The sequence below is a fragment of the Botryllus schlosseri genome, chromosome 7 (assembly GCF_051294905.1).
Source record: "Botryllus schlosseri isolate E-star chromosome 7, Bs_hap1, whole genome shotgun sequence".
NCBI lineage: Eukaryota > Metazoa > Chordata > Ascidiacea > Stolidobranchia > Styelidae > Botryllus > Botryllus schlosseri.
The window spans coordinates 3,116,999-3,138,861 of NC_137242.1; the positions used below are offsets into that span (position 1 = coordinate 3,116,999).

Consider the following 21,863-nt stretch of genomic DNA (forward strand, 5'->3'; position numbering starts at 1 on the left):
CCTCGGCCTAAGTGTTATAAAGAGGAGACTGAATGAAGGTAATACGAAAGGACAAGCGACAAATCGAGGTGGCAAGATAAGATAATCGTCAAATTAGCTTTTTATCTGAACAAGACGCATAAGGTGCAATGTAATGAACAGATAGGATGCCGAACGACCAGTTGCGGTCTCTTAAACTGGTATCCGCCTCGATCGTCCTTGTGCCCGATGTCGGAGTTCTTTCTTCGATGTTTGTCTTTATTCCGCGACTCTTTGTTGCTCTTTCCAATCCTTGTAAGGCCGCCCTTTCACCGGGTCTTTTTCTGGGCTTTTTGTCGCCGTAACAACAGCGACGCGGAAACTCGCTTATCGTCACGGACGGAAAACGAGATCTATTTGTCAGGTACAGCTCGTGGTCCATTAAACTTGAAGTCTGACTAGTAGGCTATTTATTCGGTATATGGTAGGGTTACCATACGCCCTCTTTTAAGAGGATTTTTCCTCTTTTTTTACTTTTTTGAAAGTGTCCTCGGAGGACGCCCTTTTGTCTTCTTTTTTTGAGATTTTGTCCTCTTTTTTGAAAATTTAGGTCAGATTTAGAGCAAATTGCGAGTGATATGCCGTAAATTAGCACATAACTGACGCTCCGGCGGGTATTTCGGAGTGAAAACCGGTTATTTTAGCTCTGGGCGGAAAGATGACCTTTTTTTTTAGTCATCCACCTAGCAATGCGGGAAGAAAAACGGTATTTTGAGCTCTGAGCGGAAAAGATGACCTTTTTATTTTTTTAGTCAACCGATCACAAAGTGGGAGAAATTCACTGGTTTTGCAAGTCTCAAATTTCTGAAAAAGTGTCCTCCTTTTAGATTTCCAAAATATGGTAAGCCTAGTATATGGTTTCATCAGACAGATAACTAAGCGACCGCAAGGTATTACGTAGGCCCATCGACAGCACGTAACAGACGGAACCGAGTTATTTTGATACCATTAAAAATAGCGTGATGTGTCAAGCAAAATCAGTATGGTTATGAGTAGGGTTGGATTATCCGGATAACGGTTAACCGGTTAACCGCAGGTATTTTCACTATCTGATATCCGGATATTTTTCTGCCGGTTAGCCGGATAAAAAAGAATCGTTGCTAATGCATTTTACACGTTTTAGTAAGTTTCAATAAGTCGTATTCAGTGTTGGCACGGCCGATTAACGAGAAGCGTGTTGCCAATTAGCGAGATGCGTCTGTACACATTGCACAATGTAATGTGACGCGATCTCCTGCTGAGAAGATCGTTAAACTAGGTCATTGATTGCCACGCGCTCGGCTATCGTCTCTGGCCTGATTTATCGCGTCTTCAACAAGCCGATAGTTCCACTGGATTGAAGAATCGCATCTGCAATAGGCCATGTGCAGTGTACACACTATTCCATCGCTGGCCTGCACAATCGCATCTTCATTGGCTTGGTGCTCACGATATTATCGTTGACCTGCACAATCGCATCTGCAATAGGCAGGCCGTGTTATTTTTGGCATATGCCAAAACTGCCAAAAATAGCTTATTTTTGGCATTTTTCAATTTTTATTTTTGGCAGTTTTGGCATCGACCTCTAAATAGATATTTTCAGACTCGAATTAGTCATAAAAACGCTTTATTTGGGTCAGTTTATCAAAAGAGACCAAAAATGTGCAGCATCCACTTATAATCAGTTCCAACAAACAATAATAATAAGAAAAAACCTAGCGATTACATAGGTTAATAATATCAAACGAAATCACTAAATGTGCAGTATCCATTCGGAATCGGTGCCAATAAGCAAAAAGAATGAGAAGCCTAACAAACACGCTCAACACCTGATTGTTACAGCTTTTGAATAGACTTAAATTGTTTGCACTGTAACAGTGCTTCCAAACTCAGGTCAGCAAAGTTTCTCCTGAATTAATTTTTCGCCCAACGAATCTGGGAAATATCGGCTTCAACAGTAGCCGTTGAGGAAAATAATGTTGCCAGTCCCCCACAAAAGGTTTTCAGAGCTTCAAAATTTCGGAGGGCAGAATCGGCTTCCAAGCATCATGAAAAGAGATCACTGCGCTATAGTGCCATCGATCTCGTCGTGGAAAGAATTTTCTTCCCGATACTTTTCCAGGAGTTCCCTGTGTTGTCTCTCAACACATTCTATTTTCTGGCCCGACCATCCCATCTCCATCAGTCTACCGATATATTTTAGGAGGACTTTTTTCACGTCAGATGGCTTTAATATTACCAACTCACATGGAAGAGTCCTGGGAAGGTTAGCTTGTTTAAGATCATTAACGCAACAAGACTGTCTGGCAACGAGACTGCAGCTCAGAAATAGCCGGACTGTTTGTTGTGTCACAATGTTCAACACGATCACAATGCAAAAATCGTGGTTGAATTTGAGGGTTCCAGATCCATGAGCAGAATACAATTTATATTCTAGTAATCAATACAGCGGCAGCTTTCCATTGATACCCGTTTTATCAAATTTAGCGCTCGGTAAGCTGGTCAAAAATGGCCGTAAATGGACAAATGGAAAGTATGACGTAAACCAGATGCAGTCAGCCGTTCAATCTCGATGTGCCCACACCATTTAGGACACCATGCTTTCTCCCCTAATGGGTGGGCTGGACCCATAGAGTAAGAAACCTGCCCTTCACACACGCTTTTCTCGCTTGTAATGCGGTCCTGTTAACTTAACACCATGAACGAAATACAGGCCGTGTTATTTTTGGCATATGCCAAAAATTAGTTATTTTTGGCATTTTCAAATTTTTATTTTTGGCAGTTTTGGCATCTGACTCCTGAAATGCCAAAAATAACACGGCCTGGCAATAGGCCTACGCACGATATAATCGCTGGCCTAACCATCTCGGACCCAGCACGCATTGGCTCCAGCTATCTCTCGATGGCTTGTTGACGATATGCCGTTAACGTTAAGTGTATTCTAATTAGTGATTCTGAGAGTGACACCGCGAAACTGAATGACATCGAATGTTCGCAAAAATGTGCGTGCGTGCAAGCGTAATTGATTTCCGCTGATGATTAATTCGAAAAAAAAAATCGAAACCCCCTGATTTTATTTCAGTCCCCCCACATTTTCGGTTGGCTGCGTGCCTGATCACGTGAATTAGAGCGAGGTATGATGTCGGCATCAATTCCAGTATCAGCTAGTCGTCCTTCTAGTACTCTAAACCTAAACATAAGGATGGTCGAAAGGATGCAAAGCCGTTGAAGTTTCCGGCGTACGACCTGCCAACTTTTTGACTCTCTACGAAGCGCTGCTTTCTATTCAGCCCACTTATGTGGAAGCTGAAAAAGCATTCAATGAACGTGGACTCTTTGTTACAAAATTCCGGTCCCGGCTACAGGATCCCACAATTGATGCATCTGTGCTTTATAAAGAGGGCATTGCAGAAGCAGTGAACATTAAATTTGCGTGGTTTTACTCGTATTCGCTCATACTGCGCGCGTAGGTAGGTACTCTACAATAGCACTGTGTAATGATTTTGCGATCCGTTTTACATGCAGACCTAATGAAATCGATTGTCTCACTTAGCAGTTGTTATCCGGTTAACCGGTTAGATAAATTCCAAAATATCCGGATATATCCGTTATCCGGATAGTGAAAATTATTGATATCCGAACTAACCCTAGTTATGAGGTCAAAAGTTTTGGTGATAAATTTGCCCTTTTGTTGCCTTCGTGAAGTTGAAGCCCAAGGAATTTGATCATAGAGAATACGTGTCACAGAACAGTACATGGGTTCGGGAGGCAGAACCTACAAATGTACGTTTCTGGAAAACGAACCTCTGTATATGCGAGGTTCGGTTACGACTCAGGAACGTTCGCGTCATCATTTCCAATTTACCAAATGAATGAGCTGCAACGAACTCAATCATTGTCGCCCGATATTACGTCACAAACGAAATGGTGTCGCACGTTCGATGGTTATCATTCGCGGGAATTCTGAGGACGTTGAATCACCATGACCACATTTTCCGTTTCGGGTCGGGTTGGTTGCAACAAGTTGTATTTTCTCAAAGTCGTTGTGGATTCGAAATTGGCTGATTTGTGTTAGAAGAGCAAAAGCATATTGACTTCGTGAAAGGTAAGTGTTATGTATTTCCACCGCGGGCTATACACACGAAGCAATCAAGGTAGGCTCCCTTGATAACGTTGTCAAACAGCGTCTTACAAATTTTGAAATGAAATCGTTGCGACGATAAAACGTGTGATGAATGTGGGCAAATGTGGGCCTCTGAGTAACAGACCACACTAAGTTGCTTCTGCACCTATTCATGATATTGCAATTAATCAGAACGTTAATAAAGCGACGATGATTATGATGTCAGGTTGGTTGATTTCGGTGTTCTTGGTGTTTCGACCTGTACCACGGTCCAGGCTTTAAAGACACTGCTTACGTTAATGAGAGGGCGAGGAGGTTGGCTAATGTCAAAGAATCTAGAAGGACAAGAAGTGCGATGTCATTGTTTCGTCATGCGATTGTTACACAGCGGCAGCCATTTTGGTTCTAAAAATCCAAAACAAACAACCTGAACCTATGCGTGCGGCTGTAGTTTTCGGCGTTAGTAACAGTGATAGTTATGGAATTATGCTGGACAGCTTGGATATTTGACGTCGAAACCAAGGTCAGTTAATATTATTTCGTTGTCTATCTGTTGTTTTTGTTTCAAATGTACCCGGACTACCGTACAGAAAGTACGTCATAAATAAAATGAAAACACGATCAGGGTCGGACGCTTCTCACGTCTTAGGCCAGTGGTTCCCAATCTTTTTCGTCTCTTAGCCCCCTTGGCCGATACTTGAGCTAAAATTCCCCCTATGAAAAAGTTGCCTCTGACTAAAAAAAGGTGATTTTTAACGCACAACCATTTGTTGACTGGGAAATGAATGGCTAAACATATTCGGATATGTCCGAACTATGTCGAATACGGACCGCATTACACTTTGGTAAAGTACGGCTAAATTTTGACCTGTGTTTTACGGGTCGGGTAGCCACTGACGAAAAACAAATCAGCTAGTCCGCTTGGAATGGCCTTGAGTTGAATCGATGAATCTGGTATGTTTTTCACGTTAGCTCATATGTTGGTATAAATCGGTAAACAATTTCACCAGTGGCCTTGTGCCTAATTATCTTGACTTTTTCCAGCTTAGTAGCAATTTGGCCGAGAGACTATCGCGGGCCCAACGAAATCGTCTCGCGAGCCTCACTATCAGTAGTGTAATATCTATACGGAAGACATTTAAATATACACAGTCAAAGAAACATACAATTGTAAATTCTGAACTAGTTTCATACATTCATACTACACAGTTCTACCATAAAAATCTAAAAACTTGGTGAGCCAAGTGCATCTTTCAAAACAACGCCAAAGCCAGATTCCCCCCTAAAACTTTCAAAATTCCCCCCCGGCTGCGAATCACTGTCTTAGGCAGTCTAGACTAATTATGGTCACCCTATATTTTGGGGATCTGAAGAGGACACATTTTAAAAAATATTCAGACTTATAAGTTACAATACAGGAGTAAAATTCGGAAAAATTGGTAAATTTTATCCGAGTTTGTAGTTGGTTGACTAAAAAAAGGTCGTCTTTCCGACTCGACTCCCGGAATACCCACATTCTATGATTTTCTGTTGGTTGACTAAAAATAGCCGTATTTTTGGTTTGCCGGACTATTACTGATTTCATTACTGATTTCCTATATCTCAGTTGAACTTTCACATACATTTAACCAAAATTTTCAAAAACGAGAACATTCTGGCGTCCTCCGAGGACACTTTCAAAAAAGTCAAAGAACACAAATCCTCTTTAAAGAGGACGTATGCTAACCCTATCTAGACTACGGCTTGTCATTAGTATAGGTATCTTTACCTTGACTTTGTAAGCTTTTCCCGGCGACTAGGTGTGGTGGCGTTGGTATTCACCTACATCGCCTCCATAAATGAAGGGAGATTCAGTAAAAACTATGAACTTTGACAAACTAGCCGCTAGAAGTCGCTGAGCAGCAATATATTTCCCTCACCATAGTGTCCTATACCTATAGCACTACAGGGCGCTATGCCATCACGGCTTCTCGTTTCATAAATTTGATGAGCAGAGGTCACGCGATTTTCGTCTCCGTAAACCGGACCTCGGGGTTAAGTAGGGCCTATACCGCTGCCCACCGCTACTATGCGTACTATTGTACTTTTTCTACTATGGTACTTGGTCTTAGGAGCCACGGTGGTGTAGTTTCGGTTGGTAGGCGTACTGTACCGGTGCTCACGGACGACGATCCGCCAGATTATATTATATTAGGTAACCAGGAAACGACAACTGTGAAAGGGTGTACCGGTACCAATGACATAGTCCACCCACGCGCTGGGGAAGTGCACCAAGGAACAAATGCAAAGGGTTCAGAAGCGATGACGGGTAACCTCGATACCACTCCACAGATATATATGGAGCGGAATGGTACACATTTCGAATACGATGACTCGTGGGGGAATATTTCTGATTCCAAAATGCTTTTCACACGTTAACTTCAATTCCAGATCACAAGGAAGACGTGGGTAACAATTTTGCGATCACATCTTTGGTCTGGCCTGACCAGCGATTGTGCCCATGACCTACTGATCAAGAAATCTGGCTGCACCAGAGTTGTAACGACTCGAGTCATGACTCGACTCAAGTGGTGATTTTTTGGTGACTGGACTCGAGTCAATTTTTGTATAGTTAGTATAGTTAACACATGATTGGTATTTCGTCTATCAGTCCCGATACTTGGAAAATAGGGCCAGAAACTGTTAGGACTGAGGAAAATTACTATATTATGAATGCGAGCCATTCTATATCACTCGACCAGAGTTGGAAAAGTGTGTTGAACTGCAAACTGAACAGTGAACATAATGACTTGAATCGAGACAAAACTATAAAAGTGTGTTTGACTTGTGACTCGGAACCTTGTGACTTGGTTAATACCCTGGGTTGCACTCCATTGTGCTATCTCGTCGGCCGCCAACCTATTTTCGTAAATGTCAAATATCGTTGAATATTTTTGCATTTTTATTCACTAGGTGAAACAATGTATCTTTGCGCTCAAACGCGTGTCTCCACTCTTCAGTGTTCACCAGAGATGGCCACAGTCCGGTTCAGGAGCCGGAGCAGGATTTCAATGATTTTTTACCTGGCCGGACTGGATACGGATTTTGAATTTGGGGTGACGGTCGGATTTTAGCCGGATTTTTTTGCTGCAATATGATTAATTAGTATTGTTCTGGCAGGATTTTTTCGGATTCCGAACTGGACATTCACCAGCCGGATTTTCTCGGACTATGAATTTCCAATTGCCAGCCGGATCCGGATAGATTCGGATCTCGAAATTTTGGAATCCGCCATCTCTGGTGTTCACACGGACGTAATTTTTTGCTCAACTCAACCCTGGATTATATTGCAGGTGTGGGCAAACTGCATGCATGTGGCTGTGGCTCTTTCAGTTTTTGATTGCGGCTCTTTGAATGATTGCACAGCACATGCATTTCGTCATTTTTCTGGAGGTTAGTTTTAACCTGATTATAAATTGATGCATTTTATAGCGGATTCAAAATATGCGTATTGTTTTCGTGTTGTTTGTTTCCTCATGGTTTACGCAAGACTTTTAAAATTTAGGGAGAGTGGCACTATAGCACTGGTTCCCAACCTTTTCCCACCCACGTACCATTTCGAAGTTTTATGCAGTGCTCGCGTACCACCTACATATGTTTCGCGCACCGCATGCGGACCAAAATGTTTCCACCGTGTTGAGCTGCCGAGGGCGCCGAAACTGCTCAGTGCTCATTTTAAGGCGCAGTTTATGATTTCTGTGGTGGATCCATTTGGAATTCGTGTGGTCAACTATATTAAAACGGAATTTGGTTAGATAAGAATCCCAATGCTTTACGACTATGATCTCTTTCCCGCCGGCCATCATCGGTGGGATTGCCCCTACCCACGACGACGACCTTACCACGACGACGGCTTCAAAAACTCAAAATCAACTTCACCTGAACTAAACACTCTCTTCGGTCGAAAAACAAACAGAATCTACCCATATGCCACCTGGAAGACCTTCGCGTACCACAGGTTGGGAATCACTGCAGTACAGGGTTAGAAATTTGCAATTGAACTCTCGAATCGACTTCACGTAAACGTTTCACCCGCAACAATGGATGCTTGGTCAAGTCATCAATCAATGATAACTAGGGCAATTTTTTTTTGAAATGTAAAAAAAAGTCAAAATTAGGTCAAAATTGTAACGTTAGGTCAAAATTTGTCAAAATTGTTTACAAAGTCAAACATTTTTTGACCTCTGCATTTCGTATGTATCGTAGATTTTGCGCTGTCGGTGAACTTATCATTTGATATTTTACAGCTTGTAGCCTACCGTTGTAAACGGACCATCGTCTGCTCATTGTGAATCATATATGGTCAAATGAAACAAATAGTGACATGGTTTTATGGTCAACGTACCGCAATATCCTAGCTGAAGCAAGACTGCTTGGACATTGCATGGTATCAAGAAGCGCAAGCTGAAAAATTGTGATATAGACAATATTGTCAGAATGAAGCAACACGGTTTGTCACCAGCAGTGTTGTCAGCTTGAGTGTTGTCAGCCAACAAATGCTGCTGTTGAACGTTCTTTCTCCGTTCTTGGCAAGCTACGTAGTAAGGACAGACACTTTCTACCCGAGAATGTAGGAAAGGATCTTTCGTTGTAATACAACAAATTTTGATTATTTCCACCAGAATACGTAATGTAACTACTGGAATTCTTCATAGGGCCAGATTTCGTTAAAATACTAGTTTTTCATGTAGAAATCTGTCAGTTTTTGAGTCAAAAACGTTTTTTCAGGCCAATTTACTTTGTAAGGACAGACAGTTCCAACCAGAAATGAAGATAAGTAGTACAATTTTAACATTATATGCGAAAACACCTAATTTGCATACGTGAGGTCAAAATTTTGTCAAATTTTAGTTTTTTTTAGGTCAAAAAAGGTCAAAATTTAGATTTTTTAGGTCAAAAAAATTGCCCTAATGATAACTCATCGTGTTCAACAATGAACTTGATAATTAATTACGCCAGCGCAGGTCTCAATCATTTCCGGGCTAGCAATGGTGAGTAATTTCCATTTGAATTGTAAAGGCTAGCAATAACTGCGGAGTTTGGTCAAGAAAACGTCGCCGAGATTACCGAGCTGAAATCTACCTTAAATTCTCATAAACCTCATTCAATTGTTACGTCATAAATTCGTAATTTTGAATTTTTGTGACGTGGCTCTTAACGCTAAGATTTTTGATTTGCAGCTCGTGCATTCAGCAGGTCTGCTCACCCCTGTTACATAACGAAATCTAATCTGCGATTGTGTTCTATTTTGCGTGCACAAGTACAATGTACTCTTCCTTGTGAATTTGATCTCCTTCAGCCGCGACCTCAAAATGAATAGTTTCACTCAACTCCCACCGTTTTCAGTGATCAATAGATATTCTCAAAATAAATAACGCGTTCCGATAAAAATTGAAACATAGTTTGAACCGTAAATAAATAAATAGATTGTAATGAAAAAGTGGCAACCTCCGGTGCGTGTCACTGTCGTGTAAAAGCAAGACAGTCCATTCAGGAACAAAGTTTCCGTGAGGTGTGTGTCCGGTGATAGGTTTCAGAATCGGACAATTGATAGGTGTTCGGGTTTCGTCGGAGACACGACTTTACCTCATCTTTTCGTACAGTCTATGCTTGGGTAGTTTTCGCATCCGTTCGTGTGCTGTCACTCAATTTTAGTGGGCATCCACCAAATCCCACCCAGAAGGTCACGTTTTAGCCGCTGTCGTCTGTGAATATGGCGTAAGTCGCAGACGGTGTGATGAGAGTATGATCGCTTTGAATTCCCAAAATCGTTGATGTCGTTTTTGGTCCGGACGATGGCAGTGAACATCCTAAAATTGGAGGAATATAGTGAGATTCAAGTATGTACGTATTTTCTACACATTATGCTTTCAATTTATGCTGAACTATATCTTTCAGATTTTTAAAGTCTGCAAGTATCTTTTTGTAATGAATATGACTCTAATTCACCAGTCATTCCTCGCCTAATAAGACAATCCATTCAAACGCAAAAGCACTTGAACGAATTTTGCGCACTAATTTGACGCCAGGCATGAAGTTGTTGTTAGTAATGAAGAACTCTTCTGTTTCGATTCAATTTAATTTTTGTGATTCATGTCAGTAAAACCATCGTGACTCTTAGGAGACATTTGAGGCGACAACAATATTTTTGTTTAGAGACGCGTGATATTGCAAAATTTCATACGATAAATAAACTGTCTAGGCATTTTACTTGCATTTCAAATCAGGAGTAAAGAAGAACAATAGTTTTGTTCATACATTTTCTTTAGATTATAGATAATTCAGTCAAATTTAACTTTTTCCATTTCAATCAAGCACGTTTTTGGTGACAAAATGCAAAGACATGTAGTCGATGTTTATATTCAATTATGGCTTTTGCAATAAGTGGATTGACATGCTTAGAGTTGAATTCCTATATTACTTGATCTTGCACAACTTGCACGTCTGATCAGGATGCGATCCATTTCATCGTACAATTACAGTTCTGTATTATGTGTGAGGGTTCGGAAATCGATGTTGCTTTGCTGAAGACGGTTACAGCAAAATAACTGATCGGGACTTTAGAAGCTGAGTCACGACTGCTGTGATTTTACAAATTGCGAACTAGCTCTTATTAATGTGGTAATCTATCTTTCAACATTGACCGCTTCATACAATTATATATATTCCGAGTCTTCGGCAAGTATTTTAAGCAACGACAAATACCTACAATTTTTTTGGTTCAGCAAAGGCGTTGAAATGCAAAAATGCAAAATGTTTTCACATGTCGACTGCAATATCACCACGTACTTTGATACTCCTGTGCGTCGTTGTCCGCCAGCATTGAGCATGGCTGCCCGTTCAAGTTATCTGAGATTACTCTCGACCTCTCTCGGATCCTTTCGAAATCACCCATGAATTCGTAGCAGTCGGTCCAATCCCGCCATGCTGACCATTCGCAGTAGTGACAGTCTGCGAAGGGAAAACGAATTTCCTTAATTGAATTAATAGTACCTTGACTGCAGGATTTATTTTGACATAAGAGTCCCAGTAAATGTGCAATGCATAAACGCCCCACAGCCCTTGCTTTGGTAGTGTCATTATACACAAATCAGGTGACATTGACTTACAGCGGAATATCGAAAGCGTCCCGAATAACTGATACTGCGGCCATTTTTCATTGCCTATAAAGTTTGTTGTTTGATTCTCGGTCGTTTATTTGTTTCTGCAAATGCTGATTTCTGTGAACACAACTCAGAGCAGATTCTGGGATGGTTCAAGTGTTTATGTAATACTGTATTTTTTCATGCTGTTGTGTCCATTTAATCCGTTCCAGGATGTGTTTTTACAAAACCAGATTATATCCATGAAAATAGCCACCTTTCAGCAGTAAAACTGTTAATTGCGAAATAAGCAAGCAACTCATTTTAATATACAAATTTTCGGTATCGGCTGATTGTAAAATGAAGAGATGCGGTCCACGCTATCAACAAGCGCAACCGTCATGACCTATCCGCTAATTAGACTGTGAATGCGGTAATTAGTAACTGACGCTTCGACCGATATTGTCACCATTATCCATTTCTGCTGAATGCGGTATCCGTCTTCCTGTGTCGTGGTTGGATGCGGTAATGCATTTGTTTGATTAGAATAGTCGTGCATGTTAAGAGCATTGAGTGTTGATATTCACTGGGATGACTTTGTGGCTCACCTCACACTTTGTTTTCATCCAATACACCTCGAAACTGAAAATTCTATTTTATTTATTTCTTCAATAAAAAAAAAATCATTTTCGCAATTATTTCCTAATCACAACATATTAGTTGTGTTGTATTACGCATATACCCGCATCATCGCGTCTTGCATTTGATTTACGTCTTTTCTGCGGAAATATTAGATTAAACGTGGTGATGTGGTTACGGTGCTCTTGAACTTCCGTATACTTCCGAACCGATCTCAATGACTTTATACATAATTGTCACTTTTTAACCCATGTTTCGTAACAACATACGTGACTTGGAATGGATGTCGAATTTGAGAAATTTATGCATTTTGTCATGGTCCGCAACAGGTGATCGGGCTGATATTAGTATTTTTAATGATACGTACTTTCTCTTTATATTAAGTACCTGCCATGGCTTGTCGCATAATTCTTCAAATTGCTACTTACGGTCTTCGCTATTTACAAATATTGTATGATGGCTTTGCGGTTAACGTGCTGTACGTGCCAAACCGCCGTAATTACTCATTTATACTTGTGGGGCCCGTACCGCTGATTTTATACAAATTAAGCGTAACACGTGATGGAATTTCGCGACATTTTACATAACTCCTTTCGCCACCACAACGCTCTACTCATTAGATGACAGATACACTCCGCAATGTATTGGCGGTAGTGAAATTTCAAGTTGGGTGGAATATGTAAATCTTGACTGGAGGATACGTTTGTTGCTTATTGACAAATTACACATCATAGTTCTACCGTTTTCAAATGTGCACCATATTCGAAAAGAGAAATTGCAGTGAGGGTTGGTGAGAGGGCAATCGAGTCACGACAATACACCCGAACTATAATGAATTCCTTCTAACATATAAGCCTGCGGATGAGAGCTTTATATCCCAACAAACGGACTGACATGTTCCGAGGTGAATTTCTGTTGGCTAATCTGTGATCTTATACAATTTGAATTCCTGGACAGTATACGATACAAACTAAAGCTGTGTATTATGTCTTAGTCGGAAATCGATATTGCTGGGTTGAGGACCATAACAATGTAACTGGTCGGGGCTTGGGCCACGATTCAGATTTCAGTATACTTGCGCGAATGCGATAATCTAATTTCACCACTATCCGATTCGTAATGATATATATCCCGAGTCTTCAGCAAATATTTTAAGTATAATTCCAATAACCTACACAATTTTATTGATTCAGTAAATGCGTTTAGCAGAAACACGTGACGAAAAAGGATATCGATCTGATGTAAAACGACTAATGTAGTCGTCTTACGTACATTAAGTATTGGTGGGTTATCATCTCCTGAGCCTTTCACAGATTTCGCATGCGCCTTCGGTATTCACCCACGAAATGGATATATTGATATCACAGCATACCTTCCCGTTCGAACCATTTCCCCGCGCATAGGAGATTTTTGTGAAGTTTCGATTCCTTTTTTCGATACCGTTCGTAATGCGGATACGGCGCGCTGGGATCGTAGGAAAAACAGGTCGACCAGCTTGCCCACGCGCAGTCGTTTTCGCACTCTGTTAATACAAAAGACGGACATTTAAGTCGATTCAAAGAAAACAGCGATTTGTTTGGCACCAATTAGTCCTGGACAATTTTGAATTTTCCGCATTTCCAAATTAGATTAGAATTAAAATTACTGAATTCGTAAAAACTTGGAAATTGCATTAAATTCGGAATTGGAAAGAAATACTACAAAAATTGATGTTCAGTTCATTTTGAACTATACCGTTGTCCTGTAGCATTTTCAGGAAAAACAAAAAATATATTGGCATTAAATTAAAGCATAATAGCAACATTTCACAACTTAGATTAGAATTAGATTACTGACATTTTGCTAACATTGGTGACTATAATGATCTAGGTGTCCAAGTTGTCCGGTCTTGGGTATTCAGCTGGAATAAGCCGCTTGGCGTTACCCTGGGTTATACCTTCGTATTGTGCTAGTTTGTAATGCTGTATCTCCGAACACTTGAAGCTGCCTTCAGGAGAGGATTGAGGTACGCGGTGGCGTTCACGGTACAAGCCACCGAATCCGCGTCGGCAATCACCCCATTCTGTCCAGGCGGAAAGATCGCATCTCGAGGGCTTCTCCACGTACGTGGAAATGTCCGGAAGCTCGCAATCTGAAAGGAAGATTATACTTGGGATATGCATCATGTATCATGGAATTGCGAGTGCATGATAGCTAATCGCACCTAAATTATGAAAGTGGGAACGATATTTCAAATTATACTCGATGTTTAATATTCTATAGTTAAAGTTATATGTATGCCATGGTGTTTTTTTCCAAACTAACGGAATATTTAATGACAAGAAACGAGGCCAATACGATAACGTAGATAACTAATAACGAGTCCTCGGTACTACGATGCCTTACCTCGCTCTTCCCACCGCTTTGAGCATTTGTTTGATTTGAACGAATATCCCTTTCTTGACCGCCAGCGAATTTGACGAAAAGTACCTTTATCGCTGTAACAAGGGGTCCACGTGGACCAGGGCTCCAGTCCCAAGCTGTAACATTTCACGCGGTCTGTCGTCAGATCTCTCTTCTGTCTTCGATATGTGACTCGATCGAGAGCAACTGAAATACAATTATATATAGAAATAGAATATACATGCAATAGACGCAGCCTCACGACAAGAATCGGCACGAGGAGAAATTCTCATCGGTATAGAGCATATTTCTCATAAATCATATCATCTATCAGTCAATTCGAACTTATATTTGTTACAGATGGTAGTCCGCCTGATACATATCGCCTTGATGATTATCAATGCTATTTCCGTATGCATGATATTCCGTATCTATGATACTCACAGGATAAAGCGATTCTCATCGCAGCAGCGACGATAAGTATGCTTCGTAAATTCAGCATTGTTGTGGTATGTAGTCGAGCTAGATAAAGACAATAACTCTGGATTTCTGTCAAAATATATCCTTATTCGCATGGATTGATAATGAATTCGGTATGTAACAAGATGCTACTTATATATATATATATATAAATCTTCACAGCTATGGATTGGTATCAGAGAAAACATGTATACGTCCTGCCCCCACCCCTGTCTAGCATCGTTTACCAATAACGCGTAATGTGCTTCATTATGAGCAATATTATCGTCAAATTATTCCCGCTAATAGCCCGCGTCATTACATAAGCACGATCCAATCGACTTTTATCATTTCCCGATAAAAGCGATCTAATCGCACCGCATCCTGTTGGCCGATAGCAACGCAAATTGACGAATCTATTTCCACCCTATCATCAATCCCGCAATGCCGGTGACATTCTTGTATCCAGTGTAATTTCACGGGCTTGATTTGATCACATAACACGGCTTTACCACTGCGCCGGCGTTTTTATACACGATAGACTGCCGATAGCCTTTTTCTGGCGACATAAATGTGTAATATTGTTCAATCAATTTCGGGATCACAGCGCCGCGGTAATCGCAGTGATGGATCAAGATTACAGAAAAACGTGCAGTGGTCGTAACGTCACTGACTATTACTCGAGTACCTCTGGATGGGTTACACTCTTTCGAAAAGGATCACCCGTTATATACTCAAGTCCTTCTGTTGTACGTGTGTGTACTAATTTTCGCCTTTTCAGAATCGTGCGTATATGTTTCGGCTAATAGGATTATCTGGCATCAATCACAACATAAAGTAACAATGAGGTTCGAAAATCGAGAGAAGGATCGGAATGTACTGCCGAGAATCTTACCTTACAGATAACCGATTCCGAATATCGTACCTAGACCATTTGTAGTTAGTCCTAACACGATGTGTGCGTTGAATAGATTAACACCATTCACGAACAGTTACATGGTATTTGATTTATTTAGTTACTGTAAACAGCGTCCGCTTTGTGTGATGAAGTCGAGCATGTATCACGAACTTGCTCAGATTTTCCATGCCATTTGCTAACCAAATTTGACATTGACGCGTTTACGCGTCCGTCGAATTTCTCTAAACGCTTTGGCATTTGTGAGGGCTGCCTTGTACCTTTTGACGTGATGCGAAAGCAACATGTTTCCTTGGCGCGTTAAAATATTTATTGTCGATGGATTGTCTGTAAATATTCCTATCTTGTCTATCTTTGACGGCATCTTAAGATCTAATCTTACATCACTCACGTCATGTAGCTGAGTGTCACCGTGAAATAAGGCCGTCGTGATCGCAACAAATCTGGAATGTTCTAATTCGCAGATTTAATTCGAATTTTAGAGGCGATCATGTTGTAATTATGTTGTGCAATTTGTACTTTCCTAACTAAATATAAGAGTGACAATTTTTGTAGAAAATTGCATAACGAATCGTCAAATGTCGAAACCTGAAATCCCGATGAATTTAAAATCAATTGAGACGCGGATGTCAACATGAAAACGCCTTACCGTATTATAGGGACTTTAGAGCTTAAACACCAGGCCTGTGTATACACGTATACCAATTTTCGATCCCAAGTCTAATCTAAGTTTGGGTCGATTCCGAAAATCGGAAGTAGTATACATTCACAACATTTTTGTTTTTGACATACTGTTTCCGAATTCCCTGCTTATTCGAGAAAACTCGGGTATTTTCATTTTCATTTATCCGCCTTTTTCAGGAAATAGAAAATGTCCTCCTTTACAGCTTCGACAGCTATAGGATAATGGACATTGTCAACTCAAAATCGGCATAAATGACGCGAAATACTTATTGCGGACGATCGAGCGGGTCATTCGAGAGTGGGACTGGGAACTATGGTTCGAGTACTCGAATCTGAATCGAGTATTAATTTTAATGATTCGAATCGAGTAGTAAAAAACGATTTTTTCGAATACTGAAATTATACGCAGCTCGCCACTGAAAGTTAATTTATCAACGAGAATTATAGTTTCGATACAAATCTTCACTGTTGAAGCCTTGAAACCTTGATTGGCATATCGTAGCATACGAAACATACAGTACAAAGCTACGTGCGTTACTGGAAATAGCATATTTCCGAAGTCATGATCGTCCCACAGCTTTGTCACCAAGTGCAATAAAATCGGCATGGTCGAAAAATACCGAAGTGTCTTTAATGTGATGGATAATAGGGATGGTGTGAACGCGAGGTTCACGTTCGCGTTCTGTGTGTGAACCTCGGAAAATTTGAGGTTCGGGTTCACAACAGAACCTTGGTAGGTTCTGCACTGTGAACCTTTTTCATATATTGCAATTTTCACTTCGTTATAACATCTTTGGTTCAAATTTATTGACTTTCAACTGCGGGCCACTCTATGCATGGAGCTAGCAGCATAAACATTCAACACTAAACGAGCATGCCCTTGACAATCTCAAAAAATTTACTTGTATTGTTACAAAAGTTTGCTCGAAATATCCAGCTTTCCGTTTGTGCATATTTAGTGTCTCTGTGCTGTGAGCTTGACCCGCAATCACATGACATTAAGAGCGAAATACACTGTATTTTGTCAGCGAATGATCCTTATTCAACCAATCAATGAGATTGATATCGTCTTCTGATGTAAAAATCTAGCAGGCGTACGGGGTCAATCTTGACTACATACGTATACTGTATCATAAAAACCAAATCCGAGCGACTGGGGTATTGGCTATACTGCTGTATAACTTGTTAATGGGGTAATATCGGTAGCAAGTATAGAAACCCATTTTACACTCTTCTCAATATCCATGTGGCAATACTCAGACGCCGAATACATTGTCCGATCAGGTCGAAATTGTTGGCAAAGCGACGCAAGATACTGATTTTATGGGATTATTATATCATTTGATTGCCTCAGTTGATACATTTGGCGACGTTTAAAACGTCAATATGTACTCAAGTACTGAGCTATTATGTGGCCCCGAGTCGTCGCTCGGTATCGTGTACAGTAGATTAATATAGGCAATCACTTAATTGAAATATGGGGTTGAAATTAGCAATATGACGTCACGTGACGTCATGAGGTTCACGTTCGTGTTCACACAGAACCTTTCAAAAAGGTTCACGTTCACACGAACCTGAACCTTTCAGAGGTTCACACCATCCCTAATGGATAACAGGTAATATATATTCTTTGTGGTGGCATAAAATGTACATGTTTGAACTTTGACATATTACATTCTGTTATGACGTCATACTGAGTGATACTCGATTACTCGACTCGACTCCAAGCATATTACGTGTTTCGGAATCGAATCACTCATCAGTCATCAGCAATGTTCCCTCTAAGCTGCAGAGATGAGCATGGATTAGGATTAGGTTTTGAAAAAACAGGATTTGTGAAATTTTGTCGGATTTGGATTATACATTTTTTTCAGAACGGATTAGGATTTGGATTTGGATTGGATTTACCTATTTTCTGGGAGAGTGAAATGTCGTGTGGCGAATGGCGACAAACTTTATTCAGATCAGTTATTAATGTACTTATGGTTACTAAGTTATCTTGAATCAAGTGAATCGTTGGTTGTGAAAGAAAATTTTCAAATCCCTCCATTGCATAAATTAGTATTTTTTCTGAATTTCCAGTTGGAATCGGATTAAGATTGGACATGGACTTGAATATGAAAAAGTTATGGATTAGGATTTGGATTTGGATTTGAAGGTTCGGATTTGGATTGGATTAGGACATAGAAATTTCAAATCCGCTCATCTCTGCTAAGCTGCGTACGTGCGCAAATGCGCAGTGCTGACAGGGTCTCTGCGCACAGAAAATCTAAGTTGCGCACAAAAAATCCGAAGTGATGACCTTTTTTTAGTCGTTACACACTGTTGTTCAAGTGTCTGCGCAGCGAGTTGGTGAGTGTGCGCAGATTCGTCAAAAATTAGAGGGAACATTGCTTATCAGGTATTCGATTTTGCCAAGCCCTATTCGAGAGTCGAGTCGGGGTGATGACTTTTTTTTAATCAACACCAGAGAAGCATCGTTAAAAAGTGGGTACTTGACGAGTCGAGCTAGAGTGATGACCTTTTTTAATCAACACAAGAATTCCAGCAAATATTTCAAAATCAGCTGTTTTCAATTTTGGTAAACTAACTTTTAGGATTTGACAAAAGTGTACTCCTTTACCGATTCCAAAATAAGGTAACCCTATGGTTAAATATAATGTTCTCATTTTGCATTAGACTTTGCCATGTTGATCGATTTTGCCGTACTGCTGCTATACAGAGACTCGCTTATGCAAAACCTCGAACTGATCACAGAGTTTCTTGATTTATCACTATTATGTGTGAAGGCACCATGAAACACGGAAAACGTACTATTTTTAAACCCACATTTCCAACGAGAGGTTTCCCGATGAACTAAAAAGCGTTATTTCATACTGGTCACTGGTATATACTTGTATTGTTGGTTGCCCGACATTTGAGTATGTGACAATGAAAAACGATCACCATTGCTTCATCAAAAATATTGTAATGCTTACTAGTGCCCAGCACACTCTCAGCAAAGAGAATGTGTGTTCACCGTTCACATCCAAAAGATGGTATAGGCCTATAGGGAAATAGAACCTATAACTCAGAATTCTATCACGGTTAAAAATCCTACGTGCCTGCGTGTTGTACACCTTCCTTCCTATACATCGCCACATGCAGGCGTCATTTGGATTAAAATGTTGTGTTTGATTTATCGTGGTGTAAGTTTGAGGTAGGTTCAGGTTCTGTGTGCCATGTTTACACATTACACACACGTATATCAGGGGTGGTACACGGGTGGAAATAACACTCTGTTTTTGCTAAGAGTGATGTAGCCTACATTTACTAGTGGACATTGTGGGATCATCTTGTATTTTTATGCGATTAGTGAATGAATGAAATGGTTTCTCAATTCTGTGAAACCGCGGGATTGTCATTAGGGAAATATCGTATCCCCTGGTACCCGCGCACGCTGTCACGGTAGTAATTAACATCAATATCTCGATCCGTGTACTGTAATATAGCAGGACTACAAACTGTAATTAGATATATTCACTGTCATTAATCAGAGTCTATGCTCTCAACGGTATATATCTGTAAATTAGGATTTGATAATTGGACTCTGACCTCATGATTCAAAGTTGGATGATATCGGCGTTGCTTGCTGCGAGTGTTCGCAGTATTGGCGGATTTGAATGATATTGTAATCTCGAACGATTCTAACACTATAATTATGGCGTCACGTGCGGGTAATGATTTGGGTTTAGGTCTTTTTCGATCTTGCTAAAGACGTAGGCCTACTGAATGAACAGCTGGATCATAGCGTACACTGTCCAGCTGGCTTAACCTTTGTGCTTTGGTTTCGGATTGCCGCAAAGGCTCGCTGCTGTCGCGGTTGTCACTAATTGCACTTAAATCTTGTCGTTATCTCGGACGACGGGATTTTATCAAATACGCACTCGGATTGTTTGAAGTATACTTTCGAACTCTCGACGAGAATCGTGTTCCGTGAATCGTCGTGATTATGACAAACTTGCACGCAAATCTCGTACATTTAACCCGCAGAAAATGATTGACGTGGTATGCAGAAGCGGGCATTGAAGGTCTTAAAAAAATGGCGGTCGCCACCAGTAATTCACTCTCGCTTCAAGTGACCTTTTCCCCCAGATTGGCCGCTAAAGGACTAGGGATGTGCACAATGCTTCGAGCATTAATTTAAATGATTCGAGTCGTGTAGTGGGAGATGATTTTTTCGGGTTCGGAACTTATGCGCTCCTTACCACTACGATTATTTATATCAACGAGAATTATAGTTTCGTTACAATGTCCCAACGCGGAAGGCTGTAAACCTCGATCGGTCGCAGTACAAAGCTACTCACGATAGTGGGGACGGCATTTATGTGAAGTCACGATCAACAAAGTGCAATTAAATAGATATGGCCGAAAATACCCATGAACTTGAATGAAATTTGTCCTTAGTGGTCGCATAAAAGGTACACATTTCAACTTTCCACGTCCATCATATATTGTTGTGACGTGTTAAGGAATAACACTCGATTATAAGCATAATACTTGACTCAGAATGGAATCATTCAGGTATACCCACTCTATCACACAAACCTTATAAATCAGCCACCGGTGCCTAGGATACGATAAGTATCATAGGTCCGGCAGCCGCGTTACAGGAGACTTCACGATTCTGAACTTGAATCGTTAAATTATGTTCAAAAATATCAGAATGGATCAGAGAACTAGTCTTTATTATGATCAGAACGTGTTACCTGCGGTGCGCAGAGATAAATCGTGTAGTTGTGAGGATTCTCTTACATCTATTTCTGCAATGAAAACGTTGAAATCACGATTTGATCCGTTCATTTATACCAGTGGTTCTTAACCTTTTTTCTTCCAGCGCCCCCTTTCAAAAATTATTGTGCTCCAGCGCCCCCCAATTTCATATTGTCAGGAATGTAATAAAGACAATGAGTAAGAGGGAGGGCCGTAACAGCACTTCGTCAACTCCCCTAAAAACGATTGCCTTGCACACCCATAGCGTGATAAACCAAACTTCTGAGGGCTTCGCCCCCACGAATCCCATGGCGTGTGATTTCGATGGTCAGCAAAGTTTGTGTGGCCTGGTCGCTCTAGGTACCAAAATTTTCTATAATGCATGAATGAATAGGTGGTAATCACGTCGCTATAAACTTCTTATCCTCTCAGCCCACGTAATCAGATTTACCAGTAGCTCTGAGTGAGCTGTTGTATAGGAAAATAAAGGGCACGTAATTAATAATTAAACATATTCGGGCGTGCCAGCAGATACAATTATTCGTTACCAGGGCCGTAACAGCACTTCGTCAGCCCCCCCCCCCAAACAAAAAACGTTGGTCCTGGGCCCCCACCGGGTGATAAACCAAACTTCCGGGGGACTTCACTCCCAGACCCCCATTAGGCTGTCCACTATTTGCTGATAGCCTATTAGGTATCTACATTGGGTGTCCATTTACTGAGGCAGCTATTCTCGCCTAGTCGCGTGAAGTGCGAAAAATTTCACTAATTAATGATTGAATTGGTCAAT

The 21,863-nt window shown here is 40.7% G+C and overlaps 1 protein-coding gene across 1 annotated transcript; it reads right to left on the reverse strand.

Annotated features, from left to right (window-relative positions):
- Positions 1–9,498: 9,498 nt before the first annotated feature.
- Positions 9,499–15,399, reverse strand: LOC145442472 (spondin-1-like). The gene is made up of 6 exons (XM_080320391.1): positions 14,707–15,399; positions 14,266–14,469; positions 13,817–14,011; positions 13,253–13,402; positions 10,949–11,110; positions 9,499–9,969 (listed from the first exon to the last, which is right to left on the reverse strand). The coding sequence occupies exons 1-6, from the start codon at positions 14,762–14,764 to the stop codon at positions 9,851–9,853; spliced, it is 888 nt and encodes a 295-aa protein (XP_080176517.1). The 5' UTR covers positions 14,765–15,399; the 3' UTR covers positions 9,499–9,850.
- Between the last annotated feature and the right edge of the window lie 6,464 nt (positions 15,400–21,863).

Bases quoted from the DNA above. Each gene is read 5' to 3' on its own strand.
- LOC145442472 (XM_080320391.1), bottom strand. From the start codon at position 14,764: ATGCTGAATTTACGAAGCATACTTATCGTCGCTGCTGCGATGAGAATC. The intron at 13,403-13,816 runs GTATAACCCAGG...TTGTATTAACAG, and splicing joins CAAACTAGCACAATACGAAG to AGTGCGAAAACGACTGCGCG. The intron at 11,111-13,252 runs GTATGCTGTGAT...TTCCCTTCGCAG, and splicing joins GAAATGGTTCGAACGGGAAG to ACTGTCACTACTGCGAATGG.